The following is a 24,928-nucleotide window of genomic DNA, read 5'->3' as shown; positions in this document are numbered from 1 at the left end:
GATGGATGGATGATAGATAGACAGACAGACAGATATGAATGCTAATCTTTCCTCTTCTGTCAGTCTTGCTCTAAATTAGCAGTCTTAGACTGCTCTTATTAGCAGTCTTCCTCTAGCATATTAATAAGCAATTATGAGAAAGCATTAGGAAAGTCAGAGAACTCCTATATTTCTTCCAAACTCAGAAGAGTTTTCACACATGCCTCATACTTTGAATTTTGGTGATACACATTCTAATGAATTAAAGCCCTTAGGAACTAAAGGATGGAAGATAAAAAACTATCATGAAGTCTGAGCTTGATTTCACTAACAAAATTGCAGGACTTGTACTTCATGAATAGAGAGCAGTAAAGCATTGTTTCCACTGCAATTTAAGTAGAAGTATGAAAACTAAGAGCCTTACCAACATGTCTAAGATTTGTCAATAAAATTATTATCATCCTGATATTTCCTAAGCAAAGTCTAGAATAACCAATTATTTTACCTTGCATTTGTAAGGCTGTGCAGTTCTGAAGAACTGAGAATGCAAAGTACTTTCAGTGGATCCCATTCCACTAGCCATCTGATTACTCTGATGAAAGGAATGAGAAAGGCTTTGAGGCAGGCTGGAGACCACTCTCTAGATCCAAAGGCAAACCATAAAACATGAGGAGAAAAATTCAAATTAGAAATAAAGTTTGCTGGTACTTGCTGACTGTAACAGTGCAGGTAGAAACTGATGCTATTAAAAACCTAGTGAGTCAAAAATCACCATAACTACTACCACTGAAGATTATACCATCAAGGAAACAAATGGCCTGTTCCACATCTCAGTTAATAAACATATCTTTTTCTAAGTCTCTGAATTCAAAATAATGATTTTCCATGCACAGCATCCATGAATTTCAACAAACAGGATTGCACCAGATGGAATCACCCACTCTTCTGAGTGCCAACCTTTATAAAATGCACTGTAAGCCATTTAAAACTCTCTGAACCTTTTGCTGATAATTTCCTCTGACGGATGGCACATCCAGCATCTCTGTAAATTTTGATCAGTTTTAGCTAAGAGGGAAGAATGTTAACAGCTGAATCACAAAAATATTCTTCCCAAAAATTCCTAGTTATATGACTATGTGGTTTCACCTATCCCTCTTAAGATCATACTTCATTAGGAAAGGGCAAAAAGTGTTATAACTGCTCGCATCTTTCTTATTAAGCATTGTGTTAAAAACTAGTGACACACAGAAAGCTCTTTCTCTCTGTTTCTATTCACTCGAAGTTACAGGTTTCATTATTTCTTCTCATTTTCCTTGATCATAATGAGATTCTTCTCTTAGTCATGGAAACATTTCATGGGGATGAGAGGGTTTTGTTGTTAATTTTTTACATATGGAAGTACTTAAAAGTCCGGTTCCACTCCAAAAATGGAGATCATTCTTATGCAGTAAATCTGCTCCTTCTGCAATATTGGGAATGACTTTTGGCTAATATATTGAGAAGTTTAGGCTGATTAAAATTTACTGATTTTGGGAAACTAGTAGGGATAATGCTGACATGCCCTAAGTCTACTTCAAGGCAAGTGGAATTTAGTATTTGCATGAGGCGGTTCAAGCTGCAAGAAGGAAATATGTAACAGTTTCCAAAAAGGGAAAAAGGTGGTTGGCAAACTCTTGTCATTCCTTATTGTTGGATGATAGACAAAATGCAACCCAGATACTGGACACAAAGGAAAATTTACTGAACTAATAAATAATTTAACAACCACCAATAGTCCTGGGGATTTGTCTCTTTTATTTGCAACTTCTCCACAGCTCACAAGCAGACAAGGATGACATACATTTAAATGATGTTCTTCAGACAGACCAGGATGACAACCTGAGCTATTTTTAGGTGTTACATTTTTGGGTTTTTTTGGGACTGCTGATTTTGGAAGAACCTACCTTATGTTTTCTGTAGAGATCATTGTAGAGAATTCGGAAATCCTTCCTTGTGTAGCTGCTCCGATAAGCTTCACCAAGGAGGTACTCTATCACTAGCCCAATGTCAATCAGTGATATCTTGTAATCCAAAGAAAGGCTATTCTGAAATACCAAATGTCACAAACATTCCATGATGCTGTTATATGCAACATTCAACCATGTCATAGTCCTCCTATTGTAAGGAACAATCTGGAAAAGTCTGCATCTCCCGGGAACCTGTGCACAATCATTGCAGACATGGAACTCTTCTAGAAATGAGGGGAAAATGTGATGCCTGCAGTTCACTGTACTCACATTGCCTACTTTGCAATGCTCACAAGATCAGGTGCATCCAACAGTGAGTGTAACTGTTCTTCAGGACAAGCACCAACAGAAGAAGCATGGATAAAAGCCTTCTCATAGCAAGAGAAAACTAGCATGGTATGATTAAGCACTTTCATTAACTAAAATTGAAGAAGCAGCTGAAACATGTATTTAAGCTGAAGCAGAGTAACTCCTAGAGACTGGAAATATCCTGTTGAGGCTCAAGACTGTCTTGACAACTAGGACAACAGCAGCACATGCACTCTGGGTATCACACTTCTTCTGCTTAAAGCGTCATTGCCCATCTTACCTCCACTCTCCTTCCAAGACCCAAGGCTTGTGACAAATTCTCTGAAGAATAGGTTTTCTTCCATGCAGATTTTAATAATTATTGGTAAAACCTTAAACTGCAATGCTTGGAAGTGGAAAATGGGCCTGTACACAAATGGGGTCAGAGGTGTCAGGTATTCCTACTAGTGTATGCCTTTCAGACTGTGAAAAGTCTTTTTCTTCATTGGACTGAGGGTATTTTTTTGATAGCAAGCCTCAGTACGTCAGCTAAGGCCACTCAGCCCTAGGTCACTGAGAGTTGGGCAAGTATTTTTGACTATCTGAGCTTGTAGAAACTTCTCTCTGCACTAAACCCCATATTTTATAGAATCAGGGCAGAGTGCTCTGAAATTAATACACTAAAGTGTACCTTCATTCAAACACAACAGCATCAAAGTTGGCCACAGTAACAGAGAAAATATTCTGAGATCCAGGGTCACATTACTCAACTTTCCCAACTACAGTGTCACAATATTTAATCAGTCTGCAACTGCACAACCCATTCACAGAGCACTTATGTGAGCTTGGAGAACCTCAGGTGAAAAAGGCTTTTCAGCATTTAGACCTGTTTGCAGATCCTAAGTTTAGCTTATGCAAAGGCAGAGAAAGTTTTGAAATTTTGGAGACATTTTTTACATTAATTCCATTACTGTATATCAAGTGCCAAAAGCTTCTCTTTAGGTCATGCACTGGGGTTTCCCAAAGTGTCCTGAGACACAGAAAGACAAATATATATATGGATTTTAGAGAAGTGGTCATATCAATCACTTCAATGAGGAAGAGAGTTTTCTTAGCCTGGAAAAGCTCAGTATCTTTTCAAGATTTAGACCTTTCAACATATAGATCTTCCAGATTTATAACATAAATTAAATCTTTAATATGTTCATCAGTATGGAAAAATACAGAACACAGTTTGTTATGGAGACTAGGATACCCTACATCTATTTAAAGAACCATAAATGGGGTTGACATGAAATAATAAATAACAAATTTATATTACAAATCCAACAGAACCCTGTAAACAGTCAGACTTACCATTTAATTTTACCTTAGCAATCACATCCTGGAAAGAACTAGCCAATTAGTCAGGATTTGCTATTAGGAATCTCCTGTGTTTAAGTCTACATGCATAAAGAACAGCTTATTCCTTCCTGGCTAAGCAATGCTGTGAGGTACAACAGATAACTGTGAAATAAATTAATGATGTATCTAATAACAAGGCTGCAACTAAACCACTAATGGAAGCAGTGCTCCATGCAGTAGTCATCCACTGCCACCTTCTGTTCTCCTAGGCAATGCAGCACATCCAAATATTATCTCTTGTCACAGTATCTTTTCATTGCTGCACTAACGAGGAAAGACTTCTTTAACTTTGTGGAAAAAATAGAAAATCTTAAAGCAAATTTACTGCACTAAATCTTAAAGCATAATTACTACACTAATTCATTAAGTCTTTTGTACAATTACTTCAATATGTGAATTCAGTAAAGTGAGAAAGAGAGTCTGATCTGGATGAACTGCTCAGCTTTGAAATTAAGGTACAGGACCCGTGGGAGCCTCAGCAGCAGCATGTTGGTTAATTGCTTAGGGGTCAGTGAAATTAAGATGAAACCATTTAGCAGATATAGGATTGTAGTAATGAAGCTGTCACTTCTGTTACCAAAATTCCCCTGTATTATCGAGTAGCAATTTGCCAGTGGACAGTGAAGTATTAATCTAGCATTTTTGTCCCCAGACTTTCCTATGTCTATTACCTCTTTCACATCTCGAACTAGATGGTGTAAAAGCAGATTTGATGGTCCTTGTTTCTGTGGTGTGAATAGAAAAGACAGTAAACAAACACGTCACTCTACACTAGAAAATCAATACAGTATGAGAAATCATCTTAAAAATCTGCAGAATAAACTACTGTGATTCAAACTCTACCCACTCTACATATAAATCTTTTCAAAAATATTTCAACCCCAATCTGCAACACTTCTACTGTCTTAAATCTTGACTTATTCTAGAAAAAAGCTGATATAGCTTTGGTCCAAACAACATTTTCAGCAAGATAAGAATGCATTACACATCAGATTAAAATCTGAACATACTTCTCATCAGCTTCCAATAAGTACTCAATCTAGTTCATTAAAGTGAATCAAAAATAGCAGCCTAGTGCACCATTCCCAAACTCCCACATCACAATCAAGAATAACCAAACCCATTAATTTTCCTTTTATATTTTTTTTCAAAAATGTTTCATAAAAAGGTGGCCTAGTCATCGGACCTCTTAAGCAAAACAGTATTGTTTCCAGGCTTTCATATCTAAAGAGGTACACTGGGATTTCAAACACTCACAGTATTGTAGAGTTCTTCCAAACGAGATATGGTAAGAAAACGGTGCATGTTCACTCCGTGTTCTATTAATAGTTTAACAAAATCCACACGATCCATGACTAAAGCATCCAGCATCGCCTGTTCCAAGGCACCAACCTCCAAATGGACACAGTTGAAGGAAAATATTAGAAAATTATTTTTGGAAATAAGTAAAACTTTCCTGGAGCTAGTAATCCCTCCACCACAATGACTTGTAGAGACAAGTCATACATACATCTATACATACACAAAGTGCAAGTACAAAATAAAATATGATGGAGGAAACATTTGTGTAAAAAGCCAATAGAGGGAAAGGAAAACAGTTTCCATAAACCAAACATCTGCAGAGATTTCAACAAATGTAACTTTATAACTGGACTCTGATAATACATTCTCTACTCTGTAATTCACTTCAGAAGATAAAGTATGGTAATGCAGGGCACAGAGGGAAGTCTTTCTTTTTTTCTTTCTTTTTTGACATATGACAAAAGCTATTTCAAAGTACCACAGAGAAGTCTCTATGGAACTGCAAGTTCTTTAAAGCAAACTTATTTTCAAATATGAGAGAGAGTGTGTTAGAATAAACTCCCTCAAAGGAAGCATGAAGCAGAGATCTACCTACAAGCTGAGTCCAAATGGTGGGAGCACTCTACTCATGGCATTTGAACAGAACTCAGCAGGGCTTACGTATGCATAATGACAAGGGAGTTAGACACATGAGGTTCACATAAATCCATACGAAGTTCTTCTGCAGAACACAAATTCACAGGAAATGCAGTGGGGTGAGCAGAATTAGGAGGATGGAATGCTAATAGGGCAGTTGCTGGTGCTAACCTGAAAATAGTACATTCCATGTCTATATTGAGGTCTGACAGAAATTATGTTAAAAGGTGACCATTAAATGTTACAGAATTCTTACACATAAAAAGAAAAATTTTGCACTAATTCTGAATTAATGGATATTCTTCCAGAAATATTCAAGAGTGACTGGCCATTCTTGCATTAAATTTCTTCTAACAGTCCTTGAGCTGGCAGTGTGTCTGAAGAGGTCAGAAGTCCTTTGATAACTGTTAAAATGGTATTCTTTGTTATTTGAGGTAGACCTGACATTTAAACAGAAACACAGCCACAGCTGGTTACAAACTATAGCTTCTAAACTTCTAAGATTAGAGTTCTAAAAAGAAATGGCCATGATACATCCATAATTGTACATGTTGACTTGAAATACTTAAATAGGCAGAAATATTGTAAAAGTCCACAATCACCTGAAAACTGCTCCTTAAATATGTAACTCAAAATTTGAACACACAACCACAATAACACTGCAGATGCTGTAGCCCCAGACAATTGCAGGTCTGGCAGTACCTGGCATTCAGAGGGGTTGCTTCATTTCAATTAAGAAAGCAACTAAATTAAAGGTAAGCTTTGAAACCATCCTTGTACATTTTCTTTTTTCTTTTTTTTTTCTTTTTTTTCTTTTCAGTGCATGAAAAAAGTAGTTTGGGGTTTCTTTCCCTGCTTAGAAAAAGAAAACATTCAGGAGTATATCTCATCCTAATTTTTGCTTGGAGAAGCAGCAAGAGATGTGAGGCTTGTTTATTAGGAGATCTTTAAATCTTACTTGAAGGAGAGAACACAGTTATTATTTGACAGTGGGTTTTCATTCAAAATAGTGTTGAATGTTGCACTAAAATAGATATGAACAGATACATCAATTTTTTTCAGATATATCAGAAGCAGAGGAGTGGGAGTAGGGAGACTGCCAGTGGATCTGTAAGGATGGAGGATGACCAGGTATAAAAGAAGCACTTAAGGCTCTTGTAGACATAGCAAACTAATTTGTTGCCTTACCACTTACTACAGAACAGGCTGGGAAAGTCCTGTATCAAAGTTGTTCTTTATGGCAGAAAAATCTGAAGAACTGTGTCAAATTGAAGTATCAGTAGAAAAGATTATAGAAACCATCCATAAAGTGGCAGTGGTAAATTGACAGGACCCCGTGGTATTCACCTAAGAGTTTCCAGAGAACTGAAGTACAGCTGAAATCAACCCCTCTAACACCAGCATCATAGACAGAAGATATGAAATATGCAAATTGTTAAAAAAAACAAGTCATCAAAGTATGCCATTTCAACACCATTAGAAATTTGTAAGGACAACTATAACAGAAGTGCAATAATAACAATATAAAAAATATAGCAGAATAAGTGGAAGCAAGGTAGTTACTTGCTGAAGTAGAGTAGTAGACTGAAATCAGAACTCTATCAGCATTTCAGCAGTTACAGTCAGAAAAAAGTTTTAGTTTTACCTATCTTCTGTAATCATGAATATAAACTGGATATAAGTTAGAAATATTTAAAAAAAGGCATATAGCCTATTAGAATTTATCCTCAAGTTAATATAGAACAATCTGTAAAATAATACTTTTTCACTAAATATATAAATAAGAATATTGAGCGCTATCCCAAAAAATTACTTCTACATCTGAAAATTCAAATACACAGAAGAGCAGTAAATATTGTCAAAAATATGGAAAAAAATGGAATTTATATCCACCCTGGAAAAGCCAGGAGTAAAGAGGCCACACTGCTCAATAGCTCCCTAAACCCTTCTGTGTTGGAAGAGGTGGGGATCAGAAAAATATTATTATTTCCCCCACACACAGAAACATAGAATCACTTTGTTGGGAAAAGATCTTTAGATCATCAAGTCGATCAGCAAAGCTAGCACTGACAAGTCCACCACCAAACCCTGTCCTTAACTGCCACATCTATGTCTTTTAAGTAGCTCTGTGGCTGATTACTCAACACTTCCCTGAGGAGTCCGTTCCAACAGTTGATAACACTTCTCATGAATAAATTCTTCCCAATATCTGATATTTAATTCATGGATGTTCAATTGTAGACATTTCAAGCATAGTCCTCCATATATTCAGACTTATTCACCACAAAAAATAAGGGCTGGGATTAAAAAAATAAAGTCTTTCATTGCAGCAAACAACCAGATATAGCCACTCATATATATACATACAACTGCCCATTTTTCAAAATATTCATTCTAAAGAAGAAAATACACTTGGGACTGAAAAAAAAAAAATCAATCTTGTAATTCTTGGCAGGGAATTAAAGAGTACTCCTGGGAAGTACTTCTTGGATCACTTTATTTCTTGAAGAAAATATGAATTCACATAACAAATGGGATAAATGTGTTGAGGCACATAGAGTTTCATATTTGTCATCTACAAAAATCTTATGTACACAAAAACTCATTTATGGAGGGTTATACTTAAATACTGGATTACCTACAAAAACCTGAAAACCATAATTTAAATTGAATTAGTTAATTTTATTTATTTAATTGCTGCTGCATATTCTTTTACACACATGTTGCTAATGCAGGTCTAAATCATGGCTTGCCTAAGCACGTAAAGAATGCACTTAGCTGTCCCAAAATACTGTCCTGATAAGCCACCACAACAGGACCTGAGATAAGCACAGATGCTGCAGTAGGAAGGAGTTAATTCCAGGTTTAATGGAGGTAAAGGTTTGGTTAGCATCTGGACAAAAATTCCCACTGTGGCAAACTGTGAGAAAGGGAGCAAGTGCTTATCCACATGCCAACTCAAGTTATGGGAATGGGATTTCTGATAAGGAAACAGCACATCCTGTGACTACCCAGGACTTAGACTGTATTAAAGTGGTAGCTCCAGAAGAGCAACTCTCACCTCTGAGAACCAGGGTGAAGAATAACCAACAGAACACTGCAGGAATCCACATGGTGGCATCTTTTGCTCAACTTCACTCTCTTGCCCCTTCTCATACCTCATATTTACTGTTAAAAAAATCTCAGCTATTGACTTCACATGTGGTCTCTTTTACACCTTAAGTTGAGCAGAGACATCTCTTATAATCGGATCATAACTCTCCTATTGCAGCTATTCCTAAGAAACAGTACACAAAATAATGGTGTTACTTATTTTTTGCCTGGTGATTTACACTGTGATTTCTGTATTTCTGTCCAGAGATAGGAAAACACATGCAACACCTCTTTGGAGTTAATATCTTTGGACAAAATAGTATTTTAAGCTACAGTGAAAGGTCCCCTAGTCACCACTGATTGACAACATAAGCTTGAAAAATACATATCCAGAATTATCACTGAAACTACTTGGAAGAGCTCACAGCAAAACCAAGAGGAATTTTAAATATCATCTCTTCTCTGGAAAAACTAATGTGATGTGATACACTGTGTAGTTGAATATTTCACTTTTTTAAGGATAATGCCCCTCCAAAATCAAAACAGATTACAGAAGACTGAGTCCAATTATCAAACTGTTCCTTAATTAAAGCTTGGCAAATGCAAATCATGAAAAATCAGTCAACAAAATAAAGCGTACAGAGTAAGAAAGAGCAGGTAATAGTACCTTCCAGTGTTGCCCATAAACAAGTATGTGTTTCTTGGCAATATCGAGCTGGTTCCAGGCCAATGCCAAATCCAGCTGCTCTGAAGCAGACATATTCGTACCTAAGGAGGCAGGTAAAGGACCTATCAGTTTTCACACATTTATGTTACTCCCTTGCTTTGAAAAGATAAGTCGGTGAGGCTGTATGTCAGATAAAAAGAGGTTGTGTTTTTTCAGTACCTTTCAAGAGTGCTGTCAGAATTGCCAAATCAATGTCCTGCTCATCTTCTGACTCCGCATCAAATATGGTTATCTGTTAGAATTGCAGAAATATACTATTTGAGGTGAGGCAGAGAAGTCTGCAGTTATTTCTTCTTTCTATGGGCTGTGGTAGATTAAATCATACACATTTCAACAACAACAACAACAACAACAAAAATAGGCAAGGGTCCAACACAATTTCCTTTTGTTTCAGACAGAAAGTGCACCATTTTGGTTTCTAATGCAATGGCACCCCAGGAAAACTGGAATAAACCTACTGCATGAGTCTACATGAGCCTGTTTCCTTTTGATTAACCTTTAAACCTGAGAAATGTAAAAATGAAACATTGTTGATATTCACTCAGTTTTCAACAAGAAAACAGACACTCAAATAAAGTAAAACAAAAAATATTAAAAATGTGTTGGGTAGCTTCCATTTTAGTGATTGTTAGTGCAATTATCATTACTTGCCTATATACTGGAAACTCCATCACATATGAAAAGTTGTGACAGACTGCCAAAGTAACTGTAAAAGGAGAAACATAAGTACCGCTTTTTAAAAGGCTTAAAAGAAAGACTGGGAAACTACAGGCCAATCAGTTTCAGCACAATCATGGGGCAGCAGATCCTCCTGGAAGCTGTGCTAAAGCACATGGAAAATAAGAAGGTGACTGATGACAGCCAGTATGGTTTACTCAAAGGGCATGGTCAGCAGCTGGAGGGAGGGAGGGGACTTCCAGTTACTAGCAGTGTTTCAGAGACAAGTTCTAGCACAATTCTGTTGAAAGTAGAAGAATGGAAGGAAACCTTTCTAAATTATAAGTAAGACTTTACTAGAGAAGAAAAATATAGTAATTACTTGAACTTTCTTGTGAAAATGGAGATATTTGGTCTTTTACTAAAATTAGAAAGGCTCTCATTTCATAAACAATGGCTGAAACTGAAACTTGAGCAGTTAACTGAGCAGGTTCTGTAGAGCTACTCAGTATAGAAACTGACAGACATATTTGTGTTATCTTTATATAAGATATAACACCCGTGCACATGCCAACCCACCAAAGATCAAAAAAGGTAACAGGAAATGAAGACTTCCTAAACCCAGCACATGAAGCCTACTCACAGACTCCCTATGTTTCATGCATTCCATCAAAACATGAAATAGACGACTGGACTGCTTCTGTTCCAACCTAAATATGTTCTGGATCATCATTAAGATCTCCTCCTTCACTTGAGGACAGAGATCCCTGAAAAACAGACATTAAATCAATGACAACTATATTTCAGATACTTATTGCCTACCCAAATGACACTTCAGAAAAGATGAAACATAGCAGAAATTTCTTTCTTTTTCTAATTCTCTGTTGACATAATCTTTCTTTCAACCCAAAGCAAAGTTATCCCGTAACATAAATTATTAATCACATACACATTTGTCCTGACATAAATATTTACTATTGAAAACACAACACATGAGTAGGTTAACAATTTTCAAAGAATTTTCTGTGAACGTAGAGCTAAAAATCATAGGAAGTTATTATTTTTCTTTCAATAGAGAAAGAAAAACAGGCATAAAATAAAATTCCTTAGTATTTGTTCATTAGGCTTTATAACTCTCTCTTTTTTTCCTCTTTTTGTCTTTCTGTTAACCTTTCTGTTCATATTTTCCTTTTTTTATAATTGAAGGATTTTTTAAAACATCACAAATATATTGAAAAAAGCCAATTGAAGAAAAAAGCTATTGAACAACACATTAAGGGAAAATACCACATATACAAAAGTATATTCAGAAAAGACAATAAGTAAACAATTAAGACATAAAATTTATTAAATATTTCATTTTCTTAAATGGGAGTGAACCCAGGGCACCTCTTTAAAATTTGATTTTTTTATCTAAAAAGCTCTTTGACTTTGAAAAACTTCCACACATAACATTAATTTGCTATACAAACATATCTGTTTATGTCCAGTTTGAATGCAAATTTTTCACTGAGGTAGGTTCAATAGAGCCTGCAGCTGAGACTGGACTGGTGGTACATAGACATCTTGACGAGGATTTCAAATCTGGGCTACCACTGACTAACCCAAAGACAAAGATGAGAAAACTTAGTCTTCCTTCTACTGCAGCCTGAGGCTTCTACAGCAGTGAACCCCAGCTCTAGTCTAAAACGTTTTGTACAATCCAAACCCAGGTACAGAATATTGGTAGCTGGAGACATGGCTGAGCTGAAACAATTGAGAATACTCTGGGGGTCATCCATGAGAGTCTCACCAAAGGAGAGAAATTTTGTAACCCAGAGTAGCTACAGGTAGTTTTTCCTCTTCAAAAAACCCATAGTAAATTTGGCGGAATAATTATTTCAGCCCTAGTTTGAGGCAGGGAAGAAAGGAACTCCATTCTCCCATGACAGAAGTTAAAGCTGGCAAAAGACCAGAGAAGCATCATTACTAGAAGCATCAGAAATTAAATCAGCAGTTTTGAGGCAGGGGTTTGCCTGCCAGCACCTGCAGATTGAGGAGGAGGAACATTATGCCACTACTCACCCCGTATCACCCGTGTGCTTGTGGGTAAATGCCAGGATATCTGCAGCTCTGCCAGTGCCCTCATAGACCACCACTGGGACAGCTGGGCTGGCCCTCACATACTCACACACCATCAGGATCACACTGGGGCCTCCTTCCAGCACCAGCCCCACTATGGGAACACCTTGGCCCTTTCCTGTTTCAAAACACACCTAACCAGTTACGAACAGATCTCAGTCACACACAAAAAAATCAAAACATCTGGGAAATAAACACTTATATGTGGTTCAGCGGAGAGGAAATCCTTCCTTCACCTTCATTCCCTACATCTTTTAATACTTTCAGAAAACTTCTTAAACCAGATCAAAAAAGACCATGAAAAACGTTAAGTATCAGGAAGGAAAAACATCTTTCTAAATATTCCTCTTCCCTTTATAATAGTTGTCACATGCAAGGACATTTGAAACATATTCAATATCCACGTATTTACCTACACACATAGAAAAGTGGTCTCAGACTTCAGAGACTCTTTCAAGTGTTACAGCAGCAGGGCAGTTTTTTAAAAAGCAGAAATTAATTTCAAGTACAATGCAGTAGAAATGAAAGCCTGACTTGCAAAGCTCATACTAAGAAAATATATGAATCTGAGTAAGAAGCCCTATACATAAATATGTTAAAAATTAGGTTGGTTTCCAAGTTTGACAATTGTATAATGTGAGCAGATAAAGAAAGCAACATCAACGTCATAATACTAATGCTTTTTCAACATATCTCAAGATTTGAACGACTAGGTAAGAGTGAACTTCCACAAATAATTTGTACAGTCTAGTACATAAAAGGAAATAATTGTCTGTGTAATAAATATTTAATTATTTCTTATTATAACTCATTTACTCTTTAAATAAATGACAGAAGTTACGGTATCTGCCAAACACTGGCCAAAGCTTTTACTTTTGTAACCACTCTTTGTTGCTCTACTTGAGGAGGTCGTGACCTCCTCCGGGCTTACAATAGAGAGGAGTGATGGGGACAAAAGTAGTTAACATGGTAAAAAGGCTTTTCATTAAACTGAATGTAACAATCTTTCCATCTCACAAAACACCAGGGAAGTACCTAGTGGTGAAATAGTGACCACATAAAACTGTGAAGTGAGCAAATGCTCAATATTTACTAAATAATCTGAGTCATTTAGATGTCTCTACAACTGAGAAACCCATATGTGAGTTCATCCAAAATCATAATGCTTTATAAAGATATTTTCATTTTGATTTTCCTGAGTTTTAGAGTTCAAGACATATGCAATTAATAACACTTAACCTCACTGAAAGCTACGGCAAATCAACATGTACAGTATATAACATGAAATGTCAAGTACCTCCCTATCTTTTAGGATAGGTTTTTCTACCATAAAGCAGACCACAGCAATACTCACTTGTGTGTATTTTTTGAAGCGATATGTATTTCTCCAAATTTCTCCTGAGCATCATTTCATTCCCATACTTGCCTACTGTCCCATCATCTGCCAGTAGAAAATGAGAATGCATGCTGTTGAGCGTACTCAGCTTGCTGAGTGGGTTACCAAGAGTCTGGTACAGGCAAACTACCTGAGAAAACCGAAATAAAAATGTCCTCAAAGAAGCCAAGAAAATACTGCCACGTTATGTCCCCACAGTTGTATGTATTTCTTCATTACAGTATGGCTGTTCAAAATTCTCCATCATGCTTTTTGAGCTACTCAAACATTTGATACTTAACATCAACAAACCCATAATTAATATCTCAGAAAACATTTCTGATTAGGTTTGCAATCCTTAGAGTCACTGGCTGGCATTCCTTGCAACAGTTGGAACACCATGGCATAGTTTCCCTGGCTTGTATTCTACAACATTAACATTTATCAGGAATGATTTCACCTTTCTACTTAAGTAGTAGACACTTTTAGACACTGGAGTAGATTATACCCTCACATAAAGTCATAGTTTGTGAACATAAAATAGACTGTGAATAAAATAATATATATATTAATAGCTTATTACTAACCTGACAGTTCATTCTGAATCTTAATATAGAAAAACATAATTTACAACCACAAGAGAGTTGCCTACATAATTACAAAATTTTAAAAAGGAATGGCAATTTCCTCTAAGAGAAGTATTTTAAAGCTATTAATTTATACACAAAAAGCAAAATACAGTGCCTCAACATGCCACAAAATTCTTTGCTGAGTAAAATCTAAACTTCTATTATAAAGAAAATAATCAAACTAGGGAAGTTAATCTAGAAGAAAATCAAGTACACAAGAAAACTCTAACATCCCTTGAACATGAAAGCTTTTGTTATTAAAATGCATCCAACTCACATCTTTTCCAATGAGATCCCTCTGATTCTCAATGATACCCCATGGAGGAATCCCAATAGCACAGATCTTTCTCAGGTGTGGTGAGGCACGGCCTTTCAGTGCATCCCCCACATGCCTGGACACTCCTAAACAGATAAATTATGATTTTTCTTTTCTATTCAGAGACCTGCTACAGGACACCAAGAAAGATTTCGCAGCACTTAATTTATACTGTAGTTATGTTCCAATCAAAACCAAAACATCATAACCAACCTGTATATTTGATGTACACTTCACAGCTCAGATGCAATGTACACTGCTTCAAATTCAACACATATTTCTAACTAATAATACCCTTACATGCTGATAATGGTGTTTTCCACATTCATAAACTTCATTAGTTACATAAATGCTCAGGACAGTTCTGCTCTAAGATCATCAGATTGAATAACAGCTAAAGAAGTGAAACTTTCAGTTCCACAGTTTACTGACCCCTCTGAATTTTTGAGAGTAGTCTAAAGGGATTTTCAGCTACTAATAAGCTAATTAATGGATTATCCTGATTCAAAAGTTTATCAATTATAAAACACAAGTTAAATTGAGCTTTGAAAATTGTTTCAAAAATAATAACCATAGTCCACAGAAACTAAATATTTTAATGAAGCAGATAAATTTACTGCAGATAAGTTCTGGCTATATGCATTGTTTCTTATTACATGCAGAATACTCTGCTCTTTAATTAAAATATTCAGAATGCCTGTCAACAGTAAATAAGCATGATCCCACTCATTGAGTTATGCACTGCTCCTTATATAAAAATGGCTTAATTTTGTATTAATATATCACCAATTTTCAAGCGATTTCACTCTATTTGACCTAAATGTACATGCTGTTATGCAGAGGAAAAACATAAAAAGGAAAAGTGAAAAAAAAAAGAAAAATAATTGCACTACCGCTGTTGATGCCTTCTGTAATTATCCATGCTCCTGTAGACTCAGCTGCCTTCACCAGCCCTTTGCTGAAAACCTGCTTGACCTTTGAGGGAAGCTTGAAATTTTGAATGCCTCCATGAACAGAGATCATTAGCTTTGGCAATTCCATCTGCCATTCTTTAACCATCAGGTGCAACAGCTGATCCAAATTGCTATCATAAGAAAGTCTAATATACTGGAAAGGAAAATAATGAGTAAAATAAACATCTTTTAAATTCTTCAGGAGAAGAAACTGCAACACATTACAAAGTACTAAGCATTAATGTCCTGCAGATCTTGTGAAGGATTAGAGATGCCATAGTACCCTAACATGATAGCACAAAAATGCATGCGAGCAATACAGACAGCATATCCCTAATCACAGTGAAGTTCAACATAAAAATATACACACATTTTAATCTGTTTTACTTTTAGGTTCCCCTGCCATCTTAAGACAATCAATCTGATATTCACAGAATCCAATTTTTGCCTTTCTTATGCATGTTATGTATTCATTCTTATGTATACAAAAATAACTCAGCCATATAAAAACAGCACCTACTACCTTGGCATGGTAAGTGTGGTCTCCATCTTGAAAATTGATTGTACCAAACGCATCTGTGGGACTCATTTTTGTGTGTTTTTGCACAGACCATTCTCCACCAAAGCTCTGTGGACCAGCCTGATAAACAGGCCAGCTGCATTCTATTCCTGGGTGCTCTCCAATCAGCCGTCCGCAGCAACATCTTACATTAAAAATACAGAAATTATTTTATATCAAAATCACTTGCATACAACTTTAGGATCTACGAGTGACTTGCCCAGATAACTTCCTACAAAGAAAGATACTGCAGTTGTCTCACATGGAATGCAGTAAAAATGAACCATGTTGAAAAAAATTGCAGCAATAGAAAAATAATGGTGAATTATAATTATGTTATTTGGATATAGAATTTGTTCTCTAATGGAGAAAACTAATAACAGTTGGAGGGGGTTGGACTACATAGTGTTTAATGGTCTCCTGCAATCCAAACTATGCTGATTCCATGTGATCCTGTAACTCTTTGAGGGTCCCATACAGAAATTAAGACCTGGGTAATGCAGTTTATGTATGTTCCAATTCAGAGGAACATTGTAGGACACTGAGGTTTGCTACAAGTATTACCACCAGTTATTCTAAGTACTAAATAAAGATGTAGGAATTATCCTCAACAATCAGGAGAATTTCAGGATGACCTTTATATTAACCCTTGGAATCCAGTGAAGTGCATGGATTGGAGTGCAGTATTGAGGAAGATTGTCGTGGTTTGGGTATGGTATTGTTTATCAGTTTAATGCTCTGTGATGTTTAATGCCACTGTGATTCTCCAAATGACACACCACTCGCTCGCTCATCCCTTTCCTTTCCCTTCTCCATGCAGTGCACTGGAGAGAAGAATTGAGGCACAAAAGGTAAAGATCGCAGAATGAGATACAACAGTTTACTGGAAGCACCAGTGAGGTAAGAGAACAAACAGTAACAGCAACAATACTGATAACAGATGGCACAAGAAATGAATATTTCACACAGAAACCCCTCAGCAATAGACAATACCTATCCACTCCCTAGGTTACTCCATGCCAACCCAGAAGGGACACCTTTCAGCACATGGTATGACTCTTGGGAGTAGCCCTGCCAGGGCCAGGAGTTGGACTCAGTGCTTACTCTGGATCAATTCCAACTCTGCATATTCTGTCATTCTCCTTGGAAGAGATTCCCTTTCCCTCTCTCCCAGCAGTGATGTGAGGTGGTAGAGAATAACCCTGGGTCCTAGCCATGCCCCTTCCTGGCTACTGCAAAAAATAACGCTGTCCTGGCTGGAATGAGGACATTTTTCACCCCTTATCATCTACCTCATGACTAAATCATACACCTTTCAATTGCATACATACATACATGCACACACACAAGCTTAGGTATCACAGTCAATTGCCATCCGTCCAAGATGTCTGTCAAGTTCACTGAGTCTGTGATTGTGAGTTCTGTCTGTCTGTCCTAGATGTCCTCCAGGGCAGGAGGTGTGCTGTCAGGTGGTTGCAAGCTGCATCACAAGCTCATGACTGGTGTATCTGGAGCAGTCCATACTCGGTGTCCATGGTAGTTATGGCACACAGTGGCAGGGTCATTCAGCAACCAACAATACACACACAGTTCGATACTGCAGACTTCTCACTCAAAAATAAAATCCCCTTCAGGTACACATTGTTTCCCCAGTCATCTGCATTACCCACCAAGTGCACCCACCTACTGACCGACAATCCCATGGATGGGGTTTGGCTTTGCTTAAGACAGGACTAATCCAAACTGATTTCCCAAACATATTCCTTTTATATACCATGGGGATTTTACCCTTCTCTCCCCTTCTACAGTACATGAAGTTCTTGATTGATCAGGGCAAGCTCAAATGGCAGAGTCTCTGGTATTAGCCAACCAGATCACCTTCCTAAATGCAGATCCCAATGTCTGAAGGTCCAACCAACATTGCTTTCAGTGTGGTTTTAACAGTCCATTTATCCCATTCAATTTTCTCAGAGGCTGGTGCATGACAGGGAATATGATAACCACGCAATACAGTGCTCTCTGGACCAGGAGTCCATGGAATTGATCTGCCAGGCCCCTCCATATTTATATTTTAACCATCTTCCCCCATTCCACAGAAGCTTTACTCACTTGTCCTGCTTAATCACAGTGCATGTTACACAGTTAGGGATCACGAGGGAAATAGTGTCCATGGTTATGTCCACCCCTCTATCACAAGCCCTGTGATGTTGCATCTCTTCCCTGATGACCTGAGGTGTCAGGGGCCCAATGAGCCAGAAATAATTCACCCTTATGCTGCCAGTCCAGGTCCACCTGGGACAGTCTAATCTTGGCAGCTCAATCTACCTGTCCATTGCTGTGACGTTCTCCAGCAACCCAACTCCTGGTTGTGTGTGGATCTACATGATGTACTTTTACAGCCAACTTCTCTAAATAGGCACTGATGTCTTTGCACACTTCAGCAGCCCAGAAGGGTTTACCTCTGCACTGCTTATTTATCTTCTTCCACCACTCAAGTCACCCCTACAGAGCATTAATGAGTCAATATAGAGGTAGAGCACTGGCCATTTCTCTTGTTCAGTGACATCTGAAGCCAGCTGGATGGCTTTCAGCTCTGCAACCTCACTTTACACACCTTGTCCCTCCACAGCTTCTGCAACTTGCCACATGGGACTCCAATACAGCACAAAGAATCAGTGAAGAGAGTATATAACTCCTCATTTTCTGGTAACTGATTCTATGGTGGGACCTCTTCAGGACATGTCACCTCCTCTTTGTCTTCTTCTGAGAAGTATCCAAATTTTTTGTCTCTGGGCCAGTTCCTGATTCCTGGGTAATTGGAGTTTCCTGTTCAAGCTCACTGTGTCATCACAGCTCACATCACAACACATTACACTCCACTTACTCTGAAAAACATCAGTGGCATGATGTGTGGCAGGGACTTTCCCTTTGAACATCCAGCACTGGCATTTGGGGTGCCAGGAGGAGCTGTGCTTCAGTGCCAGTCACTTCTGAAGCAGCTCAAACCTTTCATAAGATGCCAGGATCTCTTTTTCAATTGGAGTGTAGCAGGCCTCAGATCCTTTGTATCCCTGTCCTGCTTTTGTCCAGGACAGAGCTAGTTTCTTCACTAGCTGAGATGGGGTAAGCCTAGGGCCCAGATGTTACTCTACCACTTCACATCATTGCAGGAGGCAGAAGTAAGGGTGTCTCTCTCTCTTGTGGGGAAAAGGGATTATTTCTGGTTGTTTAAGTGCAGTGGAGGGAACTGGTTTCAAGCCAGAGACAATTAACCCTGTCCTAGCCAGAAACGGGAAAGAAAGATACCAGAAACCTAGAATTTAAGGTTTGCATTTGGAATAATAACCCAGATTCTAAATTCAATCATTACTCTCACACAGGCTTCAACAGGCTCAGTCTCTTCTGCAGGATTAACTTCAGTGTAATTTATAGTGACAGCTGACAGTCCAGCTCTCCTTTAGACATTTCAGAAGTTAATATACCCTAGGAAATGGAGATAAATTCTTCACTTCTCCTCTTTTAAGAAACTGAACATCCTTCAACAACCCAAATACAACAACTGCCTCAGGCCTCAGCTGTACTATTTGTCCATTTAGGGGCAGGTTAGATGTAAACATCTGCAAGGCTCTGGAAATGTGCATTCCAAAAGAGAGTTTTCAGTGGAGATGTGAAAGAACTAACTGGTGACAAAGAAAGATTTTTAAAGACCAACCAGCTAACCAACTAACCAAAACCAAACCTCAAGGATGCAGGAAACTGGAACCTCATTTCTGGATACTCATATAGTGAGTCCATTCTATCTGCTGTGTGGGATGTTTTTGTGAGTACTGCACGGAAAAGTAGATAGAGACCCATTTCAGCTCACCAGGGGAGCACGGACAAAGGTGTTGGTAAGTTACTCATATTTGATAGCGACTTCTAAATGGAGTAATTCCACTTAGAATTAGCAAATTAGTTGCATAATCCGTTCACAAACTGCTTGCAAACCTTGGAAGTTCTCTACAAAAGAAATAATTTAGATATTTTATTTGCCTACAATATTAAGTCAAATTATAGTAGGGATCAAGTATATCCACATGATTTTTTGACTGTTGTGGAAAACTACAGAACTCAGGAGGCCCAAAGCCTGTTTCATTGCTGATCTAATAAATACAATATAAACAGTCATAACAATCATATGGAAATTATTTCTCCTTGTTAGGAGCAGAAAAATTCTCTGAGAACAAAGTTCTCTGTACACTTTGAGATACCTAAGAAGACAAGAACTGTTAACATTTGGAAAATATACTTGAAAGGTATGGGGTGAATGAAACGTACATTAGATACCTATACACATTCTGCAAACATAGACCAACAAACTGGATTCAACTAAACAGTAAGAAAATGCTCAGCAAAAACTGAAAGAAACAACTATAAGATAAAAGACACACAAAGATTCAGGATGTCTTGACAGAGAAAGGTGAAAGAGAAAAACAAATCCATCCACTGGAGTTCACATTTCCTGTTTCTCTTCCTCTCTCACCCAGTGTTGTATTCATATTTATGCAGCTAAACTGTGTTGGACTAGGAAAGATTTGGTGAAAGCTAGTATTTTGGTTTTCCACTTCTGTGAGTTAATTTTTGTCCTACTGATCTTCCCAGACTGATTAACAACATGATCACTGAGGGGGAGAACCACAAAACTGCTGTAGTCTTGACTAAGATGAAATTAAAGTACTTTATTATGAAGGACAATGTAATTTTAGTTGTGATACCCAGCTGAGTATCTGCAGCTTAGCAGGAAGTATTAAAACACCCCCTGCATTTCTTCTCTTGGAAGACCTGCAAAAATCTTTGAGTATTTATTCTTCTGCTCTAAGGCACGATATTCTCTTAGAAGGAGCTCAGACTTCCTAAACAGAAACACATTCTGCATATCAGCCCTTTACAGTGATCTGATTTGCAAGAGCAATTTATTTACTCTTTGTAAAGCGTCACTCTTGTAAATCTTAAAAGCAAAATGAAACGTGAAGCATAATGAATAATGAAAAGGTGGATAATCATGTGTAATATGAATTGTGGGACCAGCTTGCTAGTCACCAGTTATTGCCTGAGCCATCAGATGCCTTTAACACAAAACAAATTAAAATTGAAGTTTTTGTTCCAATAACTGATAATGTATTGTCATAAATATACAGTACCAAAATGTGTTTGGCAACAACATCTGAATGCCAACTCTTGGATTGAAAACAACTCATTGATACAGGTTACAAAATACAATTTCCCTGAAAGTAACACAATTTAAAAGCACCAAAGTGATGAAATTTTGTTGTTTCTCTTCCCAAAAGCAGGGACTCAGAATCCTCACTGCAGAGAAGATGAAAAATCTTTTAAAAATCTATTATCAGGGATGTTTATTTTACCCTTTTTCTTCTCCCTTAATTTTCCTTTTCTTTTCATAATTCTCACTGTTCTCTATTACTATAGACTCACTCTCCTCCATATAATCTGGGATATAGCTGAAATTGACTCTCATTTAAAGACACATTCCTGCCTTTCATTCCTCAGGAGGAGATTAGAACAAAATCATGCACCCAAGATATCTGGGTATAATTTTCTACTGTAAATAAATAAAAGATCATCACACAATTTATTCTACTTATATTTATGTTAAGCATTCTCCAGCACATCCCTACAAATGCTGCTCTGACCATAAAATGAGGATACTTCTCTTGTCATTACTTCCTTGACAAGGATTGCCTATTACCAGGTCATTATAAAAATAGTACATATATGTTTATGAACTCTTACCTGATTAAATTCTGACACACCTGGCATCCTGCAGGACATCTGTGATAAAAGGTGGATTATTAATATATACTTGTGTAAAGTAAGAGAGCTTTAACACATTCTTACAGTATCAATTCAGCAGTGAAGGCATTCTCATCAACAACAAAACAGGCTGTCATCTCCTCCACTAACCCCTGGAAAATGTACCAGATAACTTTGGTGACTTGTTTGGCATTTCACAACTCAGACTGTATGTGAGATCTACATTTCATAGATGAGTTATTTATCCTACGTGTGCTACACCATCCATACTTTCAAAACCATATGATCAAAACTACAAGTTTACATTCTCAGAACAGGATCTCTTCAAATTTATCTAGGTGTCACCATTCACTAGATACATAATACAGAATGCCAAGTTATGTTTGCCTCTTCAGGTCCTAAAGTACAGGCTGAGGACTTGAGCTCTTCCTTACTCTTTTCACACTGTACACCAGTATGATCAGAAATTTCTGTATCAGAAGACTGTGATCACCAGCAGTAATTATTCTGAGGAAGGGAGAAATGATGCAGCAGTGACTCCATGTAATTCAGTCTCTTAATTAGACATTCTGCCTGTTTTGCTTACCAGACTGAGAGCAACAAATCTAACAAGCATAGTAAGGTTAATTGCTGCAAATTTCTAATTCAGGCAAAGAGTTTCACTTAAAAGAGACTGGTGATGGGATCCATGAAAGCCCATAGACCAGAAATCATTGACTGAGACGCTAAAAACATCATCCAAACCAAACACAATGCCCATAGAAAATTATTCTGATTCTTTTTAAATGTAACAGTAAAAAAGAGAAATTCCTTGTTTTACCTGTGTGGACCTTTTGAGCTGGGAATAATGTGTGCACATTCTCTTTTACTGAAGACCTCTTCAATCCAAGATTTGGGGGGCTAAAAAGACATTTCAAATATAAATGCATTCCTGAACTTTGGAACATGATGTTAAAAATTGCACTGTAATGACAATATGGCTGCATATAAATAACTCAGAACTACTCCTATCATGTTAGGTGTAAGACTGCAAACTGAAGCTACAACCCTGAACAGTCCTAGCCCTTCACCTCCAAGCTTTACATAATTCCCCATGAAGATCAATATTTAAATTTATTTTAACAATGAAAATTACTTAGATGTTCTGTCAAACACGTGTACAATAAAGTGGCAAGGATTAACCAAACCAGCTTTAAGAATTGCACTCTCCTTCTGCCAGAAAACTAGCAAACTGCTATCTTACTAAAGCTGTGTCAAAAAAGGCAGGATTTCCATTTTACCTGAAAGAAATGATTGGGTCCTTCTTTCATTATTCTTCACTGAGTCAAGAACAGATGCATTCTGGTAATACTTTGCTGAACTAGGTCTAGAGGGAAATGCAAAAGCAGGGACCTAGACCTGGCACTCAGGGGGCAAGACAGATGGGTTTTCTTCACTGTCTCCTGGTGTTTTGTGTCAGTGATGCCTGTTACAGCCCAGCAAACTCAACAGCCACCATGGCACACAGATTTTTTTTTCAAAGAATCTCACTGGAAATCTCTGGACCTTTCTCTTCGGGTCTATCAGGATCAAATTCCCTGAAAGGAACAGTAATTGTTGGATGCTGAACTTCGAAATCTCTGTGACTTAATTAAGCAATCATTCTTAATTTTTATAAATAAAATCTTCACTGAGTAAAATTTACAGCAGAACCTTAACATTAATTTCTTAATCTAGGGCTATACTTAGGTTTTTAGACTGATTGTATCATTAGGAAAAGGGTTTGAAACTTTATGCTTTTTTACAGTCATCCATTACTTCAGGGCTGGGCAAGTAAAAATGAAAAGAGGAGACTTCTGAGCTGCAGACTTTTCTAGTCTAGCTCTTGATTTCTAATTTTACAAAAGATTTCTGTAGCATGTACAAATCCTTTCACAACACTCTGACTAATATTCTGAAACTGTCATAATTTATTTAAATTTCTACAACATATTAAAATGTTCCCTGTCACCACAGTGAGGTACATATACATCCATGTATCCTTTTCATTATCAAATCCTAAAGGAGACAAAAACACAACTACATCTCCTTCTGACTGGCACATTTCGGCTGCAATTTACCAAAGACCTGAAGCTAAGTTTATATTGCAGCTTTCCTCCTAATTTTCCTCTAAGGAAGTCCTGAGACCTTTGTTTGGGAGTTTTGGCTTCTCTTTTCTCAGCAGTCTGAGGATTAGGTTTGCTGCTTATAATTCCCTGCCACAGAAGAGGCTTTGGAAATTTCTAGACTGATTTAGTCAATGGGGTGGCAAGAGTTTGGCTCTGAAATTTAAGGCACATGAGTAGTTTTTAGAAAATGGCTTTTAATCACTTTTCCAATATCTTTAATGTCTGAGATCCTTGCATAATATGGTATTAAAGGGACATTGCCAGGTCAAAATGTTCAAAAATTAAGGTTTCCAGAAGTAAAGAAAGAGATCAGAGTGTTAAATATAGGGAAACATATGCACTACCCACTTCTTTCAAATTCTTTCTGTTGAACAGTGAGAGTAGACAAAACCTAAAAACGCAGCATAGCATAGAGGTCCTTCAAAATGGCCAGGGAGAAGGTAACACAGCCCTGTGACTCCCCCTCATTGATTTCACCACCCCACCACCCACCCACCAAAAATGCATAAATCCTTCCATTTTTACTTCTGCTTTCTTCTGCCTCAGCCCACATACCCCTCCACCACCACCCCTGCCAAGGCTTGCCAAAGTCAAAGCTTGTAGATGCATGGTGACAAATAAAAACTATGAAGTAATGTACACTTAATTCATGTACACTCTTCCTGCTCTGAAATTAGCTTTACAAAACCATGAACTGCAAGAAACATTCAGCTCTTCAAGACCAGACAATAGGCACTGTTCTCTAGTCAAGGACCAAACTCAGAAAAACTAGGTTACACTGTCAACACAAAACAAAAATCTTTTAGTATCCTTAGCTGCACTTATGCCCATTTTAGGGTGAAAGGCACAGATACACATCTTTTCTAATGAAACACCATGCTGCTCTGGACACTCTACGATTTCCTGCAAAAGAAAATTAAAAGGC

At 37.4% G+C, this 24,928-nt stretch overlaps 1 protein-coding gene across 1 annotated transcript in view; it reads right to left on the bottom strand.

Moving 5' to 3' along the window:
* The window catches only part of TRPM6 (transient receptor potential cation channel subfamily M member 6), a 67,413-nt gene extending 42,801 nt beyond the window's left edge, over nt 1-24,612 (bottom strand). The window contains exons 1-15 of the mRNA XM_062513864.1: nt 24,559-24,612; nt 22,677-22,756; nt 21,836-21,874; nt 16,010-16,190; nt 15,427-15,640; nt 14,495-14,619; nt 13,568-13,739; nt 12,157-12,331; nt 10,736-10,859; nt 9,595-9,667; nt 9,376-9,476; nt 4,935-5,069; nt 4,349-4,402; nt 1,923-2,063; nt 485-619 (exon numbers count right to left, since the gene is read on the bottom strand). Of these exons, the coding sequence (XP_062369848.1) occupies nt 485-619; nt 1,923-2,063; nt 4,349-4,402; nt 4,935-5,069; nt 9,376-9,476; nt 9,595-9,667; nt 10,736-10,859; nt 12,157-12,331; nt 13,568-13,739; nt 14,495-14,619; nt 15,427-15,640; nt 16,010-16,190; nt 21,836-21,874; nt 22,677-22,756; nt 24,559-24,612 (1,803 nt within the window). The remainder of the gene's footprint in view (nt 1-484; nt 620-1,922; nt 2,064-4,348; nt 4,403-4,934; nt 5,070-9,375; nt 9,477-9,594; nt 9,668-10,735; nt 10,860-12,156; nt 12,332-13,567; nt 13,740-14,494; nt 14,620-15,426; nt 15,641-16,009; nt 16,191-21,835; nt 21,875-22,676; nt 22,757-24,558) is intronic.
* Nucleotides 24,613-24,928: the final 316 nt, after the last annotated feature.

The sequence above is a fragment of the Cinclus cinclus genome, chromosome Z, assembly GCF_963662255.1.
Source record: "Cinclus cinclus chromosome Z, bCinCin1.1, whole genome shotgun sequence".
NCBI lineage: Eukaryota > Metazoa > Chordata > Aves > Passeriformes > Cinclidae > Cinclus > Cinclus cinclus.
Note: the sequence above shows the minus strand (reverse complement) of the source record. Positions and strands in the feature narration are given on the sequence as shown.